At 41.2% G+C, this 15356-nt stretch overlaps 1 protein-coding gene across 2 annotated transcripts in view; it reads right to left on the reverse strand.

Annotated features, from left to right (window-relative positions):
• The window catches only part of sima (similar), a 576195-nt gene that overhangs the window by 474650 nt on the left and 86189 nt on the right, over positions 1-15356 (reverse strand). For both annotated transcript variants that reach the window (XM_065222464.1, XM_065222463.1), the window contains exons 2-5: positions 7616-7803; positions 7256-7494; positions 6801-7189; positions 6619-6725 (exon numbers count right to left, since the gene is read on the reverse strand). In XM_065222464.1, coding sequence (XP_065078536.1) covers positions 6619-6725; positions 6801-7189; positions 7256-7494; positions 7616-7803 — 923 coding nt within the window. The remainder of the gene's footprint in view (positions 1-6618; positions 6726-6800; positions 7190-7255; positions 7495-7615; positions 7804-15356) is intronic.

Genomic DNA, 15356 nt, shown 5'->3' on the forward strand with positions numbered 1-15356 from the left:
TATTCCGTTACATCCCAGTCAAACTGCACGGAAAGAGCGGGTACGTGAAGACGTTCGCACTCTTGGACGAAGGTTCAAAACTTACCCTCATGGACCAACACCTAACTGACAAGCTCGATTTGGATGGAGTGAAAAGCCCACTGTATCTTCGATGGACCGGTGGCACTGAGCGTTGCGAGAGAAACTCCTTAATCACTACCGTTTCGGTTGCGGGCAAGCACGACGGAGCAAAGATGTTCAAACTAAATGAAGTGCGAACGGTGAAAGAGCTTCAGTTGTCACGGCAATCCGTAGACGCAGGAAGGATGAAGGAACAGTATCCGTATCTGCGTGGCCTATCCATCGAGTCATACGAAGACGCCCGACCACGAATTCTGTTCGGCCTGAAGCACGTTAGTCTCGTACTGCGGAGCCGAGAAGGAAAGCAGGGACAGTCAATTGCCATCAAGACGTGGTTGGGGTGGACCGTGTTTGGTGGAAATGTGCCGGACATGGTACACTGCTCGTTCCACGTGACGACCATTCGGACGAAGATCTGCACCAAGCCATGAAGGAATATTTCGCCCTCGACGGTCTTGGTGTGATGAAATCGAGTGAAGCGCTGCTGGAATCGCTAACCAGTCTCAAGGGTGACCGGTACGAAACAGGATTACTTTGGCGTTACGACGACATCCGTCTATCCTAGCTTGCTGGAAAAGCGCATGAGGAAGGATCCCGATCTGGTCAAAGCCCTGAACCAAAAAAATGCAGAATATCTTTCGAAAGGATACATACGACAGCTGACCAAGGAAGAAGAAGATCGACCTGTTTCCCGTGCCTGGTAACTACCGGTATTTCCGGTGTTCAATCCAAACAAGCCGAGGAAAGTGCGAATAGTGTTGGATGCAGCTGCAACGATCTTCGGAGTTCAAGGTAGGATGGACTCGCTACGACGAGGCGCTGCTGGAAGGACAACGACGTCCTACGAAGCGTGAAGTACTGAGGGTGGTCATATCAATCTTCGATCCTCTTGCTTTGATTGCCCACTTTCTCATCTACCTGAAGGTCATACTGCAGGAAATATGGCGCTCAGGAGCCCAGTGGGATGAGGAAATTAACGACGAATTGTTTTCGAAGTGGCAAACCTGGTTGCTTGTGCTACCTGAAGTCGAAAGCGTACAAATACCTCAATGTTATCACGTTTAGGAGTTCCCCGACCGCGTAATAGAGCTGCATACGTTTGTCGACGCCAGTGAAAATGGATTCGCTGCCGTTTCGTATCTTCGATTCTCCGACGGCAAAGAGGTGGAATGTACTCTCGTGGCAGCAAAATCCGAGTCGCTCCAGTCAGAGTAACACGACGCTGCTGGTGGACCGACTCCCGAGATGTACTGTGTTGGATCAACTCGGACCACCGTAGGTTCACACCGTTCGTGGCGGACCGAGTTAGTGAGCTCCTCGATACTACGGAAGCAACTGAGTGGCGCTGGGTACCAACGAAGGAAAAAGTTGTAGACCACGCCACGAAGTGGCAGGGGCGACCGGACTTGAGTGTTGGTAGCAGGCAGGGTTGCTTTCACTCACTTGCTATAAAAAAAATATATTTCGGAATTATGCAATCATTAGATGTTATAATGTTATGTTGTACTTGTAAGTAACAAGAAGAGGGTGTAAAGTGTGTGTTTGACTCATAAAACCTGTTCATTTCGCTTTGAGAGCGTCACAATCAGCGATCTTATGATTCGTGAGCGTTCACTCAGAGTGAGCGCTCACGAGTCGTAAAATCGCAGGTTTTGACGCACTGGAAGCAATATTGACAGATTGTATGTGTTAAACATATACTTCATGACCTCTTCTTGTAACTTACAAGTACTAATTAGCATTATACTATTTCATGATTTCATAATTTCGAAAAACATTTTTTATAGCAAGTGAGTGGAAGTAACCCTGGTAGCAGGTGGTTCAACGGTCCCAGATTTCTCTGGCGGAGTGAAGCTGACTGGTCACAGCAAACGAAAGTGAACAAGTCAACGCAAGAAGAACTGCGATGCCATCTAGTCGCACGCGTCTCGACAGCGTTGCCGGCGCTATGCGTTACCGATTGTTCCAGCTGGAAACGTCTAGTCAACGTAGTCGGACTCCTCTTCCGCTTCCTGACCAACTGTCGCCGTAGGATCATGCATCAACCTAGTCGCACTGGTCCACTGTATATGGAGGAGATACGTGCAGCCGAAGAGAGTGTTATACGCCAAGCCCAACAGGATACTTTCGCTGAGGAGATTGCTACCATATTTCAAGGAAAGCCGTTACCACGAAGCAGCCCGCTGTTCGAATCATCTCCGTTCATCGACGATAGCGGGATCTTGTGTATGCGCGGACGCACATCTTGCCGCCGCTTCATCACCGACGAAGCGAAGAACCCGATAATTTTACCCCGTGACCACATTGATCATCACCTCAACCAAGAAACCCTAGTCAACGAGCTGAGACAGAAGTACTCCATTCCACGAATCCGCGTTTGCTGTGCCAAGGTCAGAAGAAACTGCCAGCGTTGTAAAAACGATCGAGCTGTGCCGAGTCCTCCGATTATGGCTGACCTTCCTGAGGCAAGATTAGCAGCGCATTCTCGACCATCCACCCACGTAGGAATCGAATACTTCGGTCCCATGGAGGTCACTGTTAGCAGGAGGGTTGAAAAACGGTGGGGAATGCTAGCCACTTGTATGACCACGCGAGCAGTGTACATTGAGGTTTGCACACTCTCTTAGTACGGATTCATGCGTAATGGCCATCCGCAATCTAATTGCCCGCCGCGGAGTTCCACGCTACATATACTGCGACCGCGGAACTAACTTTGTGGGCACAAACAACGAGCTAGGTCGGGTGGTACGAGAGCTCGATCATGAAGCGATGATGAAGGAGTTCGCCAGCTCCGAAACTACCTGGTCCTTTAATCCACCATCGTCACCACACATGGGTGGGAGCTGGGAGTGCCTGATCCGCAGTGTGAAGACCAGCCTCAAGTCTCTAAACGCATTAGCCGAGATCAAGAATACACTGAACTCGAGACCACTTACGCATGTTCCGATCGAAGACAACGCCGCCCCAGCTCTCACCCCCAATCACACTCTTCTGGGAAGCTCAAACGGAGCCAAACCGCTCACCACACTTGATGACAGCGGCGTCGTAGTGCGTTAGTGTTGGCGTGCTACGGAAATCATCGCCAACCAGTGCTGGAGACGTTGGGTAGCTGAGTACCTACCGGAGATTACGCGTAGGACTAAATGGTACGCTTCCTGTACGCTACCGGTAAAAATCGGCGACGTAGTCGTCATAGTGGACCCGAACCATCCTCGCAACTGTTGGCCCAAAGGAAGAGTGATTGCGACACGCCCCGGACGAGATGGAGAGGTGAGATCGGCGACAATTCGTACCGCCACTGGTGTATACTACCCATAATCGCATATCAGTCCCATCTTTGCTTGATTTCCTATCCATATGGGACTGATATGCGATTATGGGCAGTAAACGAACGACCGGTGGTTAAGCTAGCCGTATTGGACATCAGACCTGACGAGATTTAGTCAACCAGGGCACACTGGGCAAAAATTGACAAAACCGCGACTAAATTGAATATCTCGGCTGCCAAACGGTGTCAGTCAACATGTTATACATATTCTCAAAGGAAAATTTCTGCTGAATCGATTGGTGGTAGTCTCATTGGCCGGAGACTTTTGCGTACCGAGATAGAGGGCCGGGATAAACCCGAATTCCCGGTAAAGTAGGAAATGCCACTATCTATTGACATAATGTTACACTTTACTTAACGTATATTACTGGAAATTGATAATACTAAGTATATATGGTGTAAAGACACCAAATACACCCTCAGGTTAACTCTACTGGCCTAAAGGAGGATCTGGAACGACCGATAAAGTGGCCACATTATAAAAATTGTCCTAGAACATTGCGATTTTTTTATGTTTGTTAAGAATCATGAGATCAAAGCGTATTTTATATGGAAACTATATGTTGTGGTATATTGGCCATATTCTGGTTCCCCGGATAATCTGGATCGACCGATAAAGTGGCCACATTATAAAAATTGTTCTAGAACTGTCGTTTGTTCAGAATCACGAGGTTAAAGCGTATTTAATATGGAATTTATAGTTTTTTTTTATGACAACAGCTCTAGAACATGTTTTATCTAATAGACTAGAATAGAATAGATTTAATAGACATTCTCCAATTTTTTTTTTTTTTTTTTTTCATTAAAGAGACTTTTAGCCTTGGGCTGGTTTGTCTCTGACATTCTCCGATTTGCATGGTTAGTTATGGGCAGTCATACACATTTATGCTAGAATTCGACAATTTTGAAACTTGTTTTTTTTCAAGCTGGCGTTTTTGCCATTTTTCAGTGGCTCACAACACGAAGCACAGTGGTTCCTGGCTGGCCAAAACCTCAAAAATTATAGCTGATATTTTTTTATTTCAATATTTTTTTATCATTTTTACATGTTAAGAGTATCCTAAATTGAATGATTTGCGCAGTTTTGTTGATTAAATATTTTTTAATGGCTGTTTTAGTGTAGCGATATCAAAAAAATTTGAGAAAAATCTTAATGTTTCTTGTTACTGTTTTGCTCAAATATAGCAAAAAATAATGTGTTTATAAACTTGGTTGCTTCAGAAGAATTGTTCCTTGGCTTATGTTACGTCAAATGGATGGTAAAAAAGAGTGTCTTAGTGTTTTTAGTGACAGTTTTTATTATATAAATTAGCAAAAATATATTTTTTTTATTATTTTTTATATTAGGAATAACAAGTAAAGTGTTCTTTGAAAATATCTGTTTCTAAGTTATATAATCTGCGGTGTATACCGTAGCAAGCTTCACAGTGCCTTTTTCAAAGCACACTAATACGCACAAACATACACACACGCACCATATATCAAGAGCCACATGTGAAAAGGGCATACAAGCTTTTTGTAAACAAACCTTTGTAGGCCCTTTTCTCGAAAAACCGAGCGTGGCCCACGCAAACCAATATCATCATCGGGAAGGGAAAAGTTCCCTCTACCCGGTGATGTTGATGATTTGCGTGTGTTTTATGTGGGTGCCGAGAAAAGGGCATAATAACGTTTGTTTACATAAAGCTTGTATGCCCTTTTCACATGTTGTTCTTGATATCTATCTCTTATGGTTCATGAGTTATGATTTTTTTAAACAAGCAGGTTAGGGTGGCCCCTAGACAATCGACATTCTTTAAATATCTTATATACGTTCATTTCTCGTGAAATTTTTATACCATATACTTTAAGAACTTTTTATGACGCATATTTTTGCTAAGTTGTTATCTCTTTTATTTGAAAAGTTATAACTAGTAATGTTGAAAAATATTACTTTTTTTAAATTAAATTAAATGCTTTAAACACAAAAAGCTCTTGCAGTTTTTTTTACCAAAAATGAAAAAAAAAACGATGTTTCTAATGAAGTGTTTGAAAATCGGTTTGCTCCATTTTGAGATATTGACAATTGAAAAGAGTAATTTTTTCGAAGAAAAGAGCCTTTAAATTTCTAATCAAAAAAGAAAGTAACCTAGTTGCTTGAACAAAAAAATGCGTCATCAAAAGTTCTAAATGTAATCACAACAATGTTTTTACAAGAAATTAACGCATGAAAAGATATTCAAAGAAAATCGATTTTAGTGGCCACCCTAACCTGCTTGTTTTAAAAATCATAACTCATGAACCATAAGAGATAAAAACGTTGTGTCTTCTACAAAGTTGCTTTGAATTTAATGTTCTACAACTGTTTAGAACACTGCTTTGGTCTATCTCAAATAATAAATAGTTTGTATTTTTAATTCACCAATTTTATGGACCACCCTAATTTTACGAAAATAAAAAGATTGAACAAAAAATATGAAGCAACTTTCCCTAAGAAACCATATACCTAAAACTGACGGTTTGGGCGCAAACATCTTTGTCTTCATAGGTAAATTCGGTTGGGACCATTGTGCATTGGTTTTGGTTCCACTATACTCCTTTTTGTGACGTCTTGATTTCAAGTTTTCTTCGTACAGCTAAAAAACATCTATTTCAACTGTTTTTTGCCTATTAGCAACAATTTTGAGGTTTTGGCCAACTTTTTTTCTAAGGGGAACCACTGTGCGAAGGCGTCACTTCAAATCTAGAAATTACTGAATTTTGAAATAATTCCAGATGTTTCAGAATATTTAAACCAAATTAAAAAACAAAGTGACATATAGAATTTGTTGAACATCACATTATCGATGCACCCAGAAGTAAAGAAAACATCAAACCCAGCACGTAACGCCTCGCGACCGAAAGCATTTAACCCATAAAATTTAACGACCAAGTTTAATTCAAAAATTATACGTGATTTGCGTTTGAAATTGGCCTACCGCCGTCCCACCTCCATTTAAAAGCTTCTTCGAAGTCTTTTTCTTCCCACTTTCCAGTCAACAGAAGAAAATCCCAGAAGCGAGAGGCAAATGAGGCGAAATGCAAAAAAATACTTGCTCGCGGGGCGTAAAGTACTTCCCACTGAAACTCTCGTCGGAGCTCCTAAAATTTGATGTCATCATCGTTAAAACATTACATCGTCATGAACTTACCATTCTTGAAGGTGCCCATCAGGTGATCCGAATCGATTCCGTGATGACACTCGTACAACGGTTTGCCCATCAAATCAGCAGGATTATAACCCAACAGAGCGTGCATTCTGTAATCGTATTGAACAAAAACGAAAATCAATTACATCAATTCGTCCCAGCGCACCAGAAGCTCAGATACATACTTATCATCCACGTAGCTAAACTTCATATCCAACGAATGCTTGCTCAGGAAGGTGCTCGAGTCTAACGGTACCTCGATGTTGGAAGGATGCGGCATCGGGCGAGCCACAGCCACCAGCTGCCGTTGGCCGTTTTCCTTGCACGCAATGTGGCCGGTGACATGGATCACCTTGTAGGAAGCACTCTTGATGTTAACGCTTCGGCCACGGCTCGTGAGGGTGCACTTGAGCCGAAGGAAAAAGTCCCGGTTTTCCAACGGTTTGCATTCGCTGTTGGCCACTCCCTTCAACAGCTCCGAGGGACTGTGATTGCGGCCGTTCAGCGCCTCCCGTAGCTCTTCGTGGTCGCACTGGTGGCTGTAGTCCCAGATCGGTTGACCCATCATATCGATCTGTGTTTCGAATGGGATAAATTTTAATTGTACACCCTGTGGAATGTTCAAACTGAACCAACAAACCTGTGAAATGCCCAAATATTCGAGAACATTTTCCGAGACGAACGTAATGTCGCCATCAGCGGAGAGGGCCAGTAGGAATCCGTCCAACGAGAGGAGGGCAAGTTTCTCCTTTTCCAAAGCCAATTCATTCAAGGCTGCTTTGGAATCTTCCTCCCCATCGGACTCGTCAGCGTGCATAGCATCATCTTCTCCATCGACGGCGCTACCATGCTGCTTATTCAGTTTGTTTATCGTTGGAACTACATGTGAAGCGGAGGAAACAAACGAGAAAGCTTTTAGTACACACAAGCTCGAACCAGCCATCTGCACGTCGCTTCGGGAACTATCGAACGGAAGCTTTTTTAGCACTAATATACTTACACAGCTCGAGCATATCGCGAACTTTGAGGTACGCGATGGATAGTCGCATGACCGATGCCTTGTCCAGGTGGTCGACATCTTCCTGGCGCATCGGAAGCAGACTGGCCAGGTCCTGGAAGATTTCCGTCTCCCGGGAGCGGCGGCAGCGTGCTGCATCGCGAGACTTCTCCTTGCGCTTCTCGTTATTCCTGTGAACGGAGGGGGGAAACAAACGAGACAAATTAGTTTGTTATTTGATGGGCATGGTATTAGCAAAAAATAAAGATTAAGAAAATGTGTGCTTCTAAACAACGTTTAATGTTCATAGCACTATTCTATCGATACGCCTGTGCAAAATGCATGACTTCTCAGCGATTTTAAACATTCTGGATTTGCGTTTGACATTTTGTTTTAACTAGAGGAAGTAGGGTAAAATCAGGGTGGCCAGTGAATTTTCATTTTGAAATTCCCGGTTTTTTCCCGCTTTTCCCGGTTTAAATCTTAAAAAATTCCCGGTTGTTAATATTCAACAAAAAAAACGAAATTGAACGCATTTTAAAGAACGTGCTGAGAGGAATTCACTGAAGGGATAAATGTGATTTAAGAAGATTCCCAAGATCGTGGGGCTTTAAATTTGAATAGAGTTTGAAACTTGAACTTTTTTTTTTCAAAATCTGTGATTAATAATAACTTTTGTGGTACAAGATTTGGAGAAAAATAATTAAAATGTGAGATTTTGAAAAAAAAATCAAGATCACAGATTTGAAGGGGCATTTTAAGGGTTATAACAAATTACAGAACAATCTATAGAATCTAGTGGACAAACCCTGGAGTTTTTAGTACAATTTAAAAGAATTCAAAGTGTTGATTTCAAACAAATATAGAGAAGGATTCCCACACAGCTTTCGAATGAGAAGTTCTGAGCAGAATACCAGAATTATTCTGACATGAAATCCTTAGAAATTTTTAGATGTATTTGGAGGGATTTCTTTGGAGAAGAATGCATGTTCGAAATTAAATTGTTAGGTAATTTTAGAAGATTTAAAAAGGAGTTGTGAAAACCAAAACTTTGCGGAAAATTCTTACGTGATATTGAGGAGATTTGTATGAGGATCGTGAGGAAAATGACAGATGAATGTTAAGAAGTATTCCAAGAGAATTATGATCAGAATTCAACAAGAAACAGAGTTCTAAGTTTCAACCCTAGTGCGAAAGATTCATCACAGAACTTCAACAAAATTGATTGCAACAAAATTGCTGATAATTAGAAAAAAATTCTTTCGAAAGAGTTCTGCTGTTTTGAATAGAGTTAAAAGATTTTAAAAGGAATCGAAATGTCCAGATAGGCTCAAGAGAATAGGTCTTTTAAATGCACTACCAATGTAGAGTGCGCCAAGCGAATTCGAGAGAAAACGTCAGCCAAACCATTTATTTACATCAGAATGAGGATTTTTCACAACGCAAATTAGAGCATTTTTCATTCAACATCTTGCCAACTTCCATCAGTAGTTGCCATATTTTACGAATTTTCACAGATCTGAACTGATTTGCACTTGAACTATTCATATACAAATCCAGAATATAATAACCACTAAGGCACTTTTATAGTTTTCCATTTTTCCCACCAAAAATATTCCTGGACACTACCAGGATCCTTGCAAAAACGATACAGAATAAAATATTTAAACTGTAAATAAAGTTTTGGAGCGTCTCAGATTAATCAATTTATCAGGAAAAGTAAAAAAGTGTTCCGCTTCCTATGTCTCACGACAAACATTTCTGCTCACAACACTCTTTTTAACGTCCTTCTATTTACCACCAGAGGTTGAATCGATCGTTTAGTTTCTATTAAAGAGGCGTATTTTAAGAAGGATTCCAATTAAATGATTAGAAGGAGTTGCAAGGAAATTCCAAGAAGAATTCACTGGTAACTATTACGCGGGGTGTTTTCTGGCTTATTTCAGAACAATTTCAAGATAATTCAGAGCAGAATTCCAAGGTAATTATGGAATTCAAATCATGAGAATTTAGAACAACGAAAAAATTAAACCGTGCAAAAGAATAATTCAGATTCGGTTTTTACAAATGTTTGTTTCCAAAGTCCAGCATCTTCAATATTTTCAATGAGAAAGTTGAACATACTGAGAGGTAAGCACATATCATCGGTAAGAGACGTGTGCGTGAGAAAATTTGCGAAAAAATCTTAGGGCACCGGTGGGATAGTCGCTAAGCCGTAAATTCAATATTTTTGTTTAAGGACCAAGCACTTTACATCTGAAATTGAAACGACAAATATTAATTTGCAATATTGCTGAGTGATTAAATTCTAAAAACAATAAGACGGGAAACTGAAGAAAATTATGCAGCAAATAGAGCAAGACATTCATTTGGTAAAGGATTACTCTGTTTTAATGGTTTATTCTGAAATTCTGTTGTTAAAATTTGTTCCTATTTTTCCCGGTTCTCTCACCGAATTCCCGGGTTTTTCCCGGTTTTCCCGGTTACTTTTGAAATTCCCGGATATTTCCCGGTATTCCCGGTTTTCCCGGTTTGCTGGCCACCCTGGTAAAAGCAACACTTGAATGCATTCGTCAAAATTTCAATTAATTAGCACACAGGCCATTCAGCCGATGCATCTCCTGCCCCTCCTTCATTTTTATTTCTAGCATTAAAAATGATTTCATCACTAAGAAAAAATATTTGGTCATTTTACCATCATTTTCCCTATGTTATTTGCGCTTAAAAAAAATTAAACTGTTGTAAATTTGCTCGTACAGAACGAATTTTTAGTAAAATTTAAGCAAGACAAATTAAAGATGATTACAAATTAACAAAATTCCAGGGCATTTGATTAATAGTTTTTAATAATATTTGAAATGAAGATGACAATGGATACTTAAGAAGATTTCATGTAGCACGAAGCTGAAACAACTACAGTAAGAGTCCAATTTTATTTCTAGACCAACAATTGGGTTCTTTAATTTTGAAAAATATATCGGTTTCAATACATCATCTGAAAGGGCTTCGTTTTCTGAGCACAACGATATTTTTTTCGATCCCATTTACTTCTATCTAAGATGGTGATTGTTGCTTATGTAATCACACTTATTTAAAACAGTTCCAGTGCTCCAAAATAGATGAAATTTTGGATTTCGGTTCCATTTGGGATGTAGTTTACGAATATCCAATTACCTTAAAACCCCTTAAAGAACCCAATTGAAATAGGCGGAACAACCAAACGTAAACAATGGCTTTAAACGCAAATTTTTCGAAAATCAAGGTACATCCACGCAATCTAACACCATTTTTTTTTTTATTCTTTATTTAAGAGATTTTTAGCCTTAGGCTAGTTCATCTCTACAATATAACACCAGCATCTGAAAAAGCAAACTTTCTTTATCGAATGAAATTGTTAATTGTTGCGTTTAAAGCCATTGTTTACGTTTGGTTGTTCCGCCTATTTCAATAGTTGGTCCAGATTTTATCACGTCCAACGAAAGCTTTGCAATTATTGCCCGAAGCTATATTATATAGGGTTTGAGGCTCTTAAAACATTGTAGACGTGCTGCCAAAATGGGACCCATAGTGTCCACGTTGTCTGCTGCGGAGAAGCAAGCAATGTTTGAAATTTAAAGATTTTTAAGCATTGTAAATCTTGAGACATGCGCTCTTGAAAATTCAAAATGTGATAAGAAAATTGACTTTACAACGAAACATATTAAAAAGGCATTTAACTACACCGGTGTTACACCGCTGTCCATCGAAAAATGCAGGCAAACGAAAACGACATAAAAATGCTCAAATTAAAAAAAAAAAAACATATATTAGTGCTTAAGAAATTTTTAAAATTTTGGTGAACAACTCCAAGACTGTAACAATTAAAAGAAAACTCTAAATTGAAAAAAAGGTCCAGCTTATTGATTTCAAACGTTTTCGAAATCTAAGATTTTAAAAAAATTCTGAGGGGCTGGCCGTAAACTATTGCTATCCATACATGGAATTGCATCCGAATATTTTTTATGTTAGCTTGAACACTACCCTCCCCCTCTTTAACCTATCAACATGGTTATGGACATTTCCAAAGCTACAGAATCAACATTTCCTCAATAAATGGTTCATTAAATTGAAATGAATTTAGAAATTAAAATACGGAACAGGATAAATGGATGTAATGTCGGCCTAAATGCCCCTCATTTGGGCGACCAAAAATATCCATTAGTACCGTCCCAATGATCCATAGGCCAACATTAGGGCCATTTCCCCTACTTTTTTTAATTTCTGAATTTTTTTTTTCAAGATGCTGAGGTCTGCATAGATACTGACACTTGGACATTTGAATATTCAGAAGAAAAATTGGAATGTGTTTAGAATGCCAGGCGAATTTTAAGGAGAAGTTAATGGTCTCCTGAATTGAATTTAGAATTCTTGAGCGAATATAGAGCCAAATAGCGTACCCTCAAGGATTTTGAACAAATGCAAATTGCAATTTGCAATTAATGCAAATTCCTTGTTTTAGGGTGTCCTGCTGAATAGACAGGAGATTTTTCGGACATCTTCATTAAAACTTCCAAAACTTTCACCAATGTATGGCACCAATAGCGGACCTTCCGAATCTGAGGGTCATTTTTAACGTACCTCAAAATTTACCATACTTACTTATATTAAACTCTTTAAAATACATTATATGTGAAATCTGACTTCGGATTTGGATTCCTTGGAAAATTGTAGCACAATTTGAGCCAAAAAACATATTACTTAAGTGTTTTCAACAGGGGTTACTCAAAAAAAAACTCCTCTCCTTAATAAAGATAATAAAAAAAAAAAATTACTCAAAATAACTAGGATAGGCAAATTTTTGGTCAACTTTGGAGTGTTGTAACTTCGTCAAATATGATCCGATTTTAAATCTTCCAAGAGTATTTGACTGGAAAACTAATATTGTTCTACGGTGTTGCCACGAAAATAAACCTGGTCACCGGATACCGGAGATATTCTGGGTTTCCGGAGGGCTTGTCTAACTTGCTAAATTTTTGGTGAAATTTTAAATATGATGCTGATTAAATAAATATATTTTTAGTAAATACAACGAAAGAAGAACCATTTTTAAAGCGAATCATATGCCAAGAACTATAATCGACTTATAATCAACCGAGATATGGCCATTTCCCTGGAATCGGTTCTGGTGGAGGGTTCTGAATGCGGGCAGATCATTTAATCACTCAAAACATGCCGTGCGACAGCTCTTTCTTCATGGTTTCTCGTCAATAGACTTTTGTCAAACTTTAAATGCATTATTGACCACATTGGCCACTCTCGGAACATCCAGTATGCCCCCGGGGGAACCTGGAGCAGGGGACAATTGCATTTTTACACCAAAACATGCCATGCGACAGCTCATTCTCCATGGTTTGTCATGAATAGGCATTCATTAAACTTCAAATGGAATAGTGACCACATTGGCCGCTCTCGGAACCACTGGGATGCCCCGAGAGAACTTGTAGCAGGGGAAAATTTCGTTTTAACTAAAAAACGTGCCGTGCGACAGCTCTTTCTTCATGGATTTTCATGAATATTCTTTCTATAGACTTAAAGTGAATCATTTACCACATTGGCCGCTCTCAGAACCACTGGATACCCCCAGGGGAACCTGTAGCAGGGGACAATTGCGTTTTTACTCAAAAACGTGCCGTGCGACAGTTCTTACTTCATGCCCTGGCCTTAAAAAAGAGACTTTTTAGTAACTGGTTTGAAAAAAGTAACCAAGTCACTAAAAAGTGACTCGCTACCAGCCCTGCAATTGAAATCTGTCTTCATCCAGAGGTTGCATGCACTGATCACTGATCACTGAACACTAGACAACGGACAACACCTAGCAGACCAGTAGGGTTCCACCGGCTAGAGCGGGAATTGAAGCCTGACTTCGCGGCACTTACAATACGCGTGAACGACAGGTGACGCCACGTACGACCATGTAACCCATATCTAAGTAGTTACTTCCAGAACCGGGTCCTGGTCTACGAGACAGACACGGGGCAGAAATCGCTTAGAATCACGGCAGGAGTTCCACAAGACTCCATTCTAGGTCCCACACTGTGGAACGGAATGTACAATGGCGTGCTGACGCTCCAGCTGCCCAAAGGCGTTGAGATCGTTGGCTTTGCGGACGATGTCGTCTTGACGGTAACCGGTGAGACGCTGGAAGAAGTGGAAATGCTGGCGGCCGAGGCGATAAATACGATTGGTAACTGGATGCAAGGAGCGAAGCTGCAGATAGCCCAATAGGCCATCAACGCAATAGCCAGAATCATGCCGAACAATTCTGGTCCCAGCAGCAGCAAGAGGCGTCTTCTGGCAAGTGTGTCCTCATCGATACTAAGGTACGGAGGTCCAGCCTGGATTGAAGCGCTGAAAACGAAGAAGAACCAAAGGAAATTGAGCAGTACGTTCCGGCTCATTGCCAGAACCATTTCGATGGAGGCAGTATGCGTTATCGCCGGTACGATCCCAATCGGCATCACCTTGGCGGAGGACTACGAGTGCTATATATTGAGAAAAACCAGAGGAGTTCGAAAAATGGTGAGAACGGTGTCGATGGCTAAGTGGCAGCAGGAGTAGAGAACGGCAGATGGACACACAGGCTAATACCGATTCTTTCGAACTGGGTGAACAGGAAGCATGGATAAGTCAACTTCCACTTGACGCAGTTCTTGTCTGGTCATGGCTGCTTCAGGAAGTACCTGCATCTGTTCGGAAACACAACATCGGTCACCCTTCTGTCCGGAGTGTGGGAATGTGGAAGAATCACCAGAGCACGTGGTCTTCGAATGTCCTAGATTTGATGCTGTGCGAGAGGAGATGTTCGCCCTTAGCGCGGAGAATGTCGTTGTTGAAGAAATGTGTCGAGAGGAGGGCACGTTTAACGCCGTCAGCAGAGCAGTAACCCAGATCATGTCAACGCTGCAGCGAAAATGGCGAGAAGACCAGCTAGAAAGTAGAAATGTGCTCACACAAGTGCAAAGTGAAAGCCGAAGCCGGGAGAACTCTCCGTCAGAGTAGGCTGAATCCACCGCCGGGGGTTAGCCGAGTAGAACGCGACGCTAGGAGCTAAAAGGTAAACAAATTGGAGAAACGATCAGCGAAGTGGAATGGCCAGTTAGCTGAGGTAAAGTGAGGTGCGTAATGCACAGCCCCCTCCGAAGTAATATGACAAGTGGTCCCGGGGGAAAAAGGGCAAGGCGTCCAAGGAGGTTTTAGTGCGATAAGAATCCCACACACCGTGTCACCGCGAATGTGCGCCCGGTCGTCAAGCGGTGGCATGATGGCCTTTTGAAGGTTTCCTCCTTGTTTAAAAAAAAAACCCACAATCTCGTTCAGGTCAGCGTTGCCAGATTGGTTTCATGCTTATCGGTATCAAATATAAAAAAAACATCGGTATTTATAGATATTTTATATATTTGCCGTTTTTGAAGGCGAAATTTTAAACTTTTAGACTACGAACACCTCCCTAAGGGACCTCCCTAAACTCAGTCGGTAAAGGCACAGCTACAAAGCAAGACTATGCTGGAGGTGGCTGGGTTCGATTTCCGGTCCGGTCTAAAAAATTTTCGGGTTGGAAAATTTCTCGACTTCCCTGGGCATAGAGTATGATTGTACTTGCCACACAATTATACCAATGCAAAAATGGTACAGGCATCGAAAGCTCTCAATTAATAACTAAGGAAGTGCATCTAGAACACTAAGTTGAGAGCACGCAATAAGCTAA

This window comes from Ochlerotatus camptorhynchus, unplaced genomic scaffold, assembly GCF_037179485.1.
Source record: "Ochlerotatus camptorhynchus isolate MF236.1 unplaced genomic scaffold, CSIRO-AGI_Acam_v1.1 ptg000170l, whole genome shotgun sequence".
NCBI classification, from domain to species: domain Eukaryota; kingdom Metazoa; phylum Arthropoda; class Insecta; order Diptera; family Culicidae; genus Ochlerotatus; species Ochlerotatus camptorhynchus.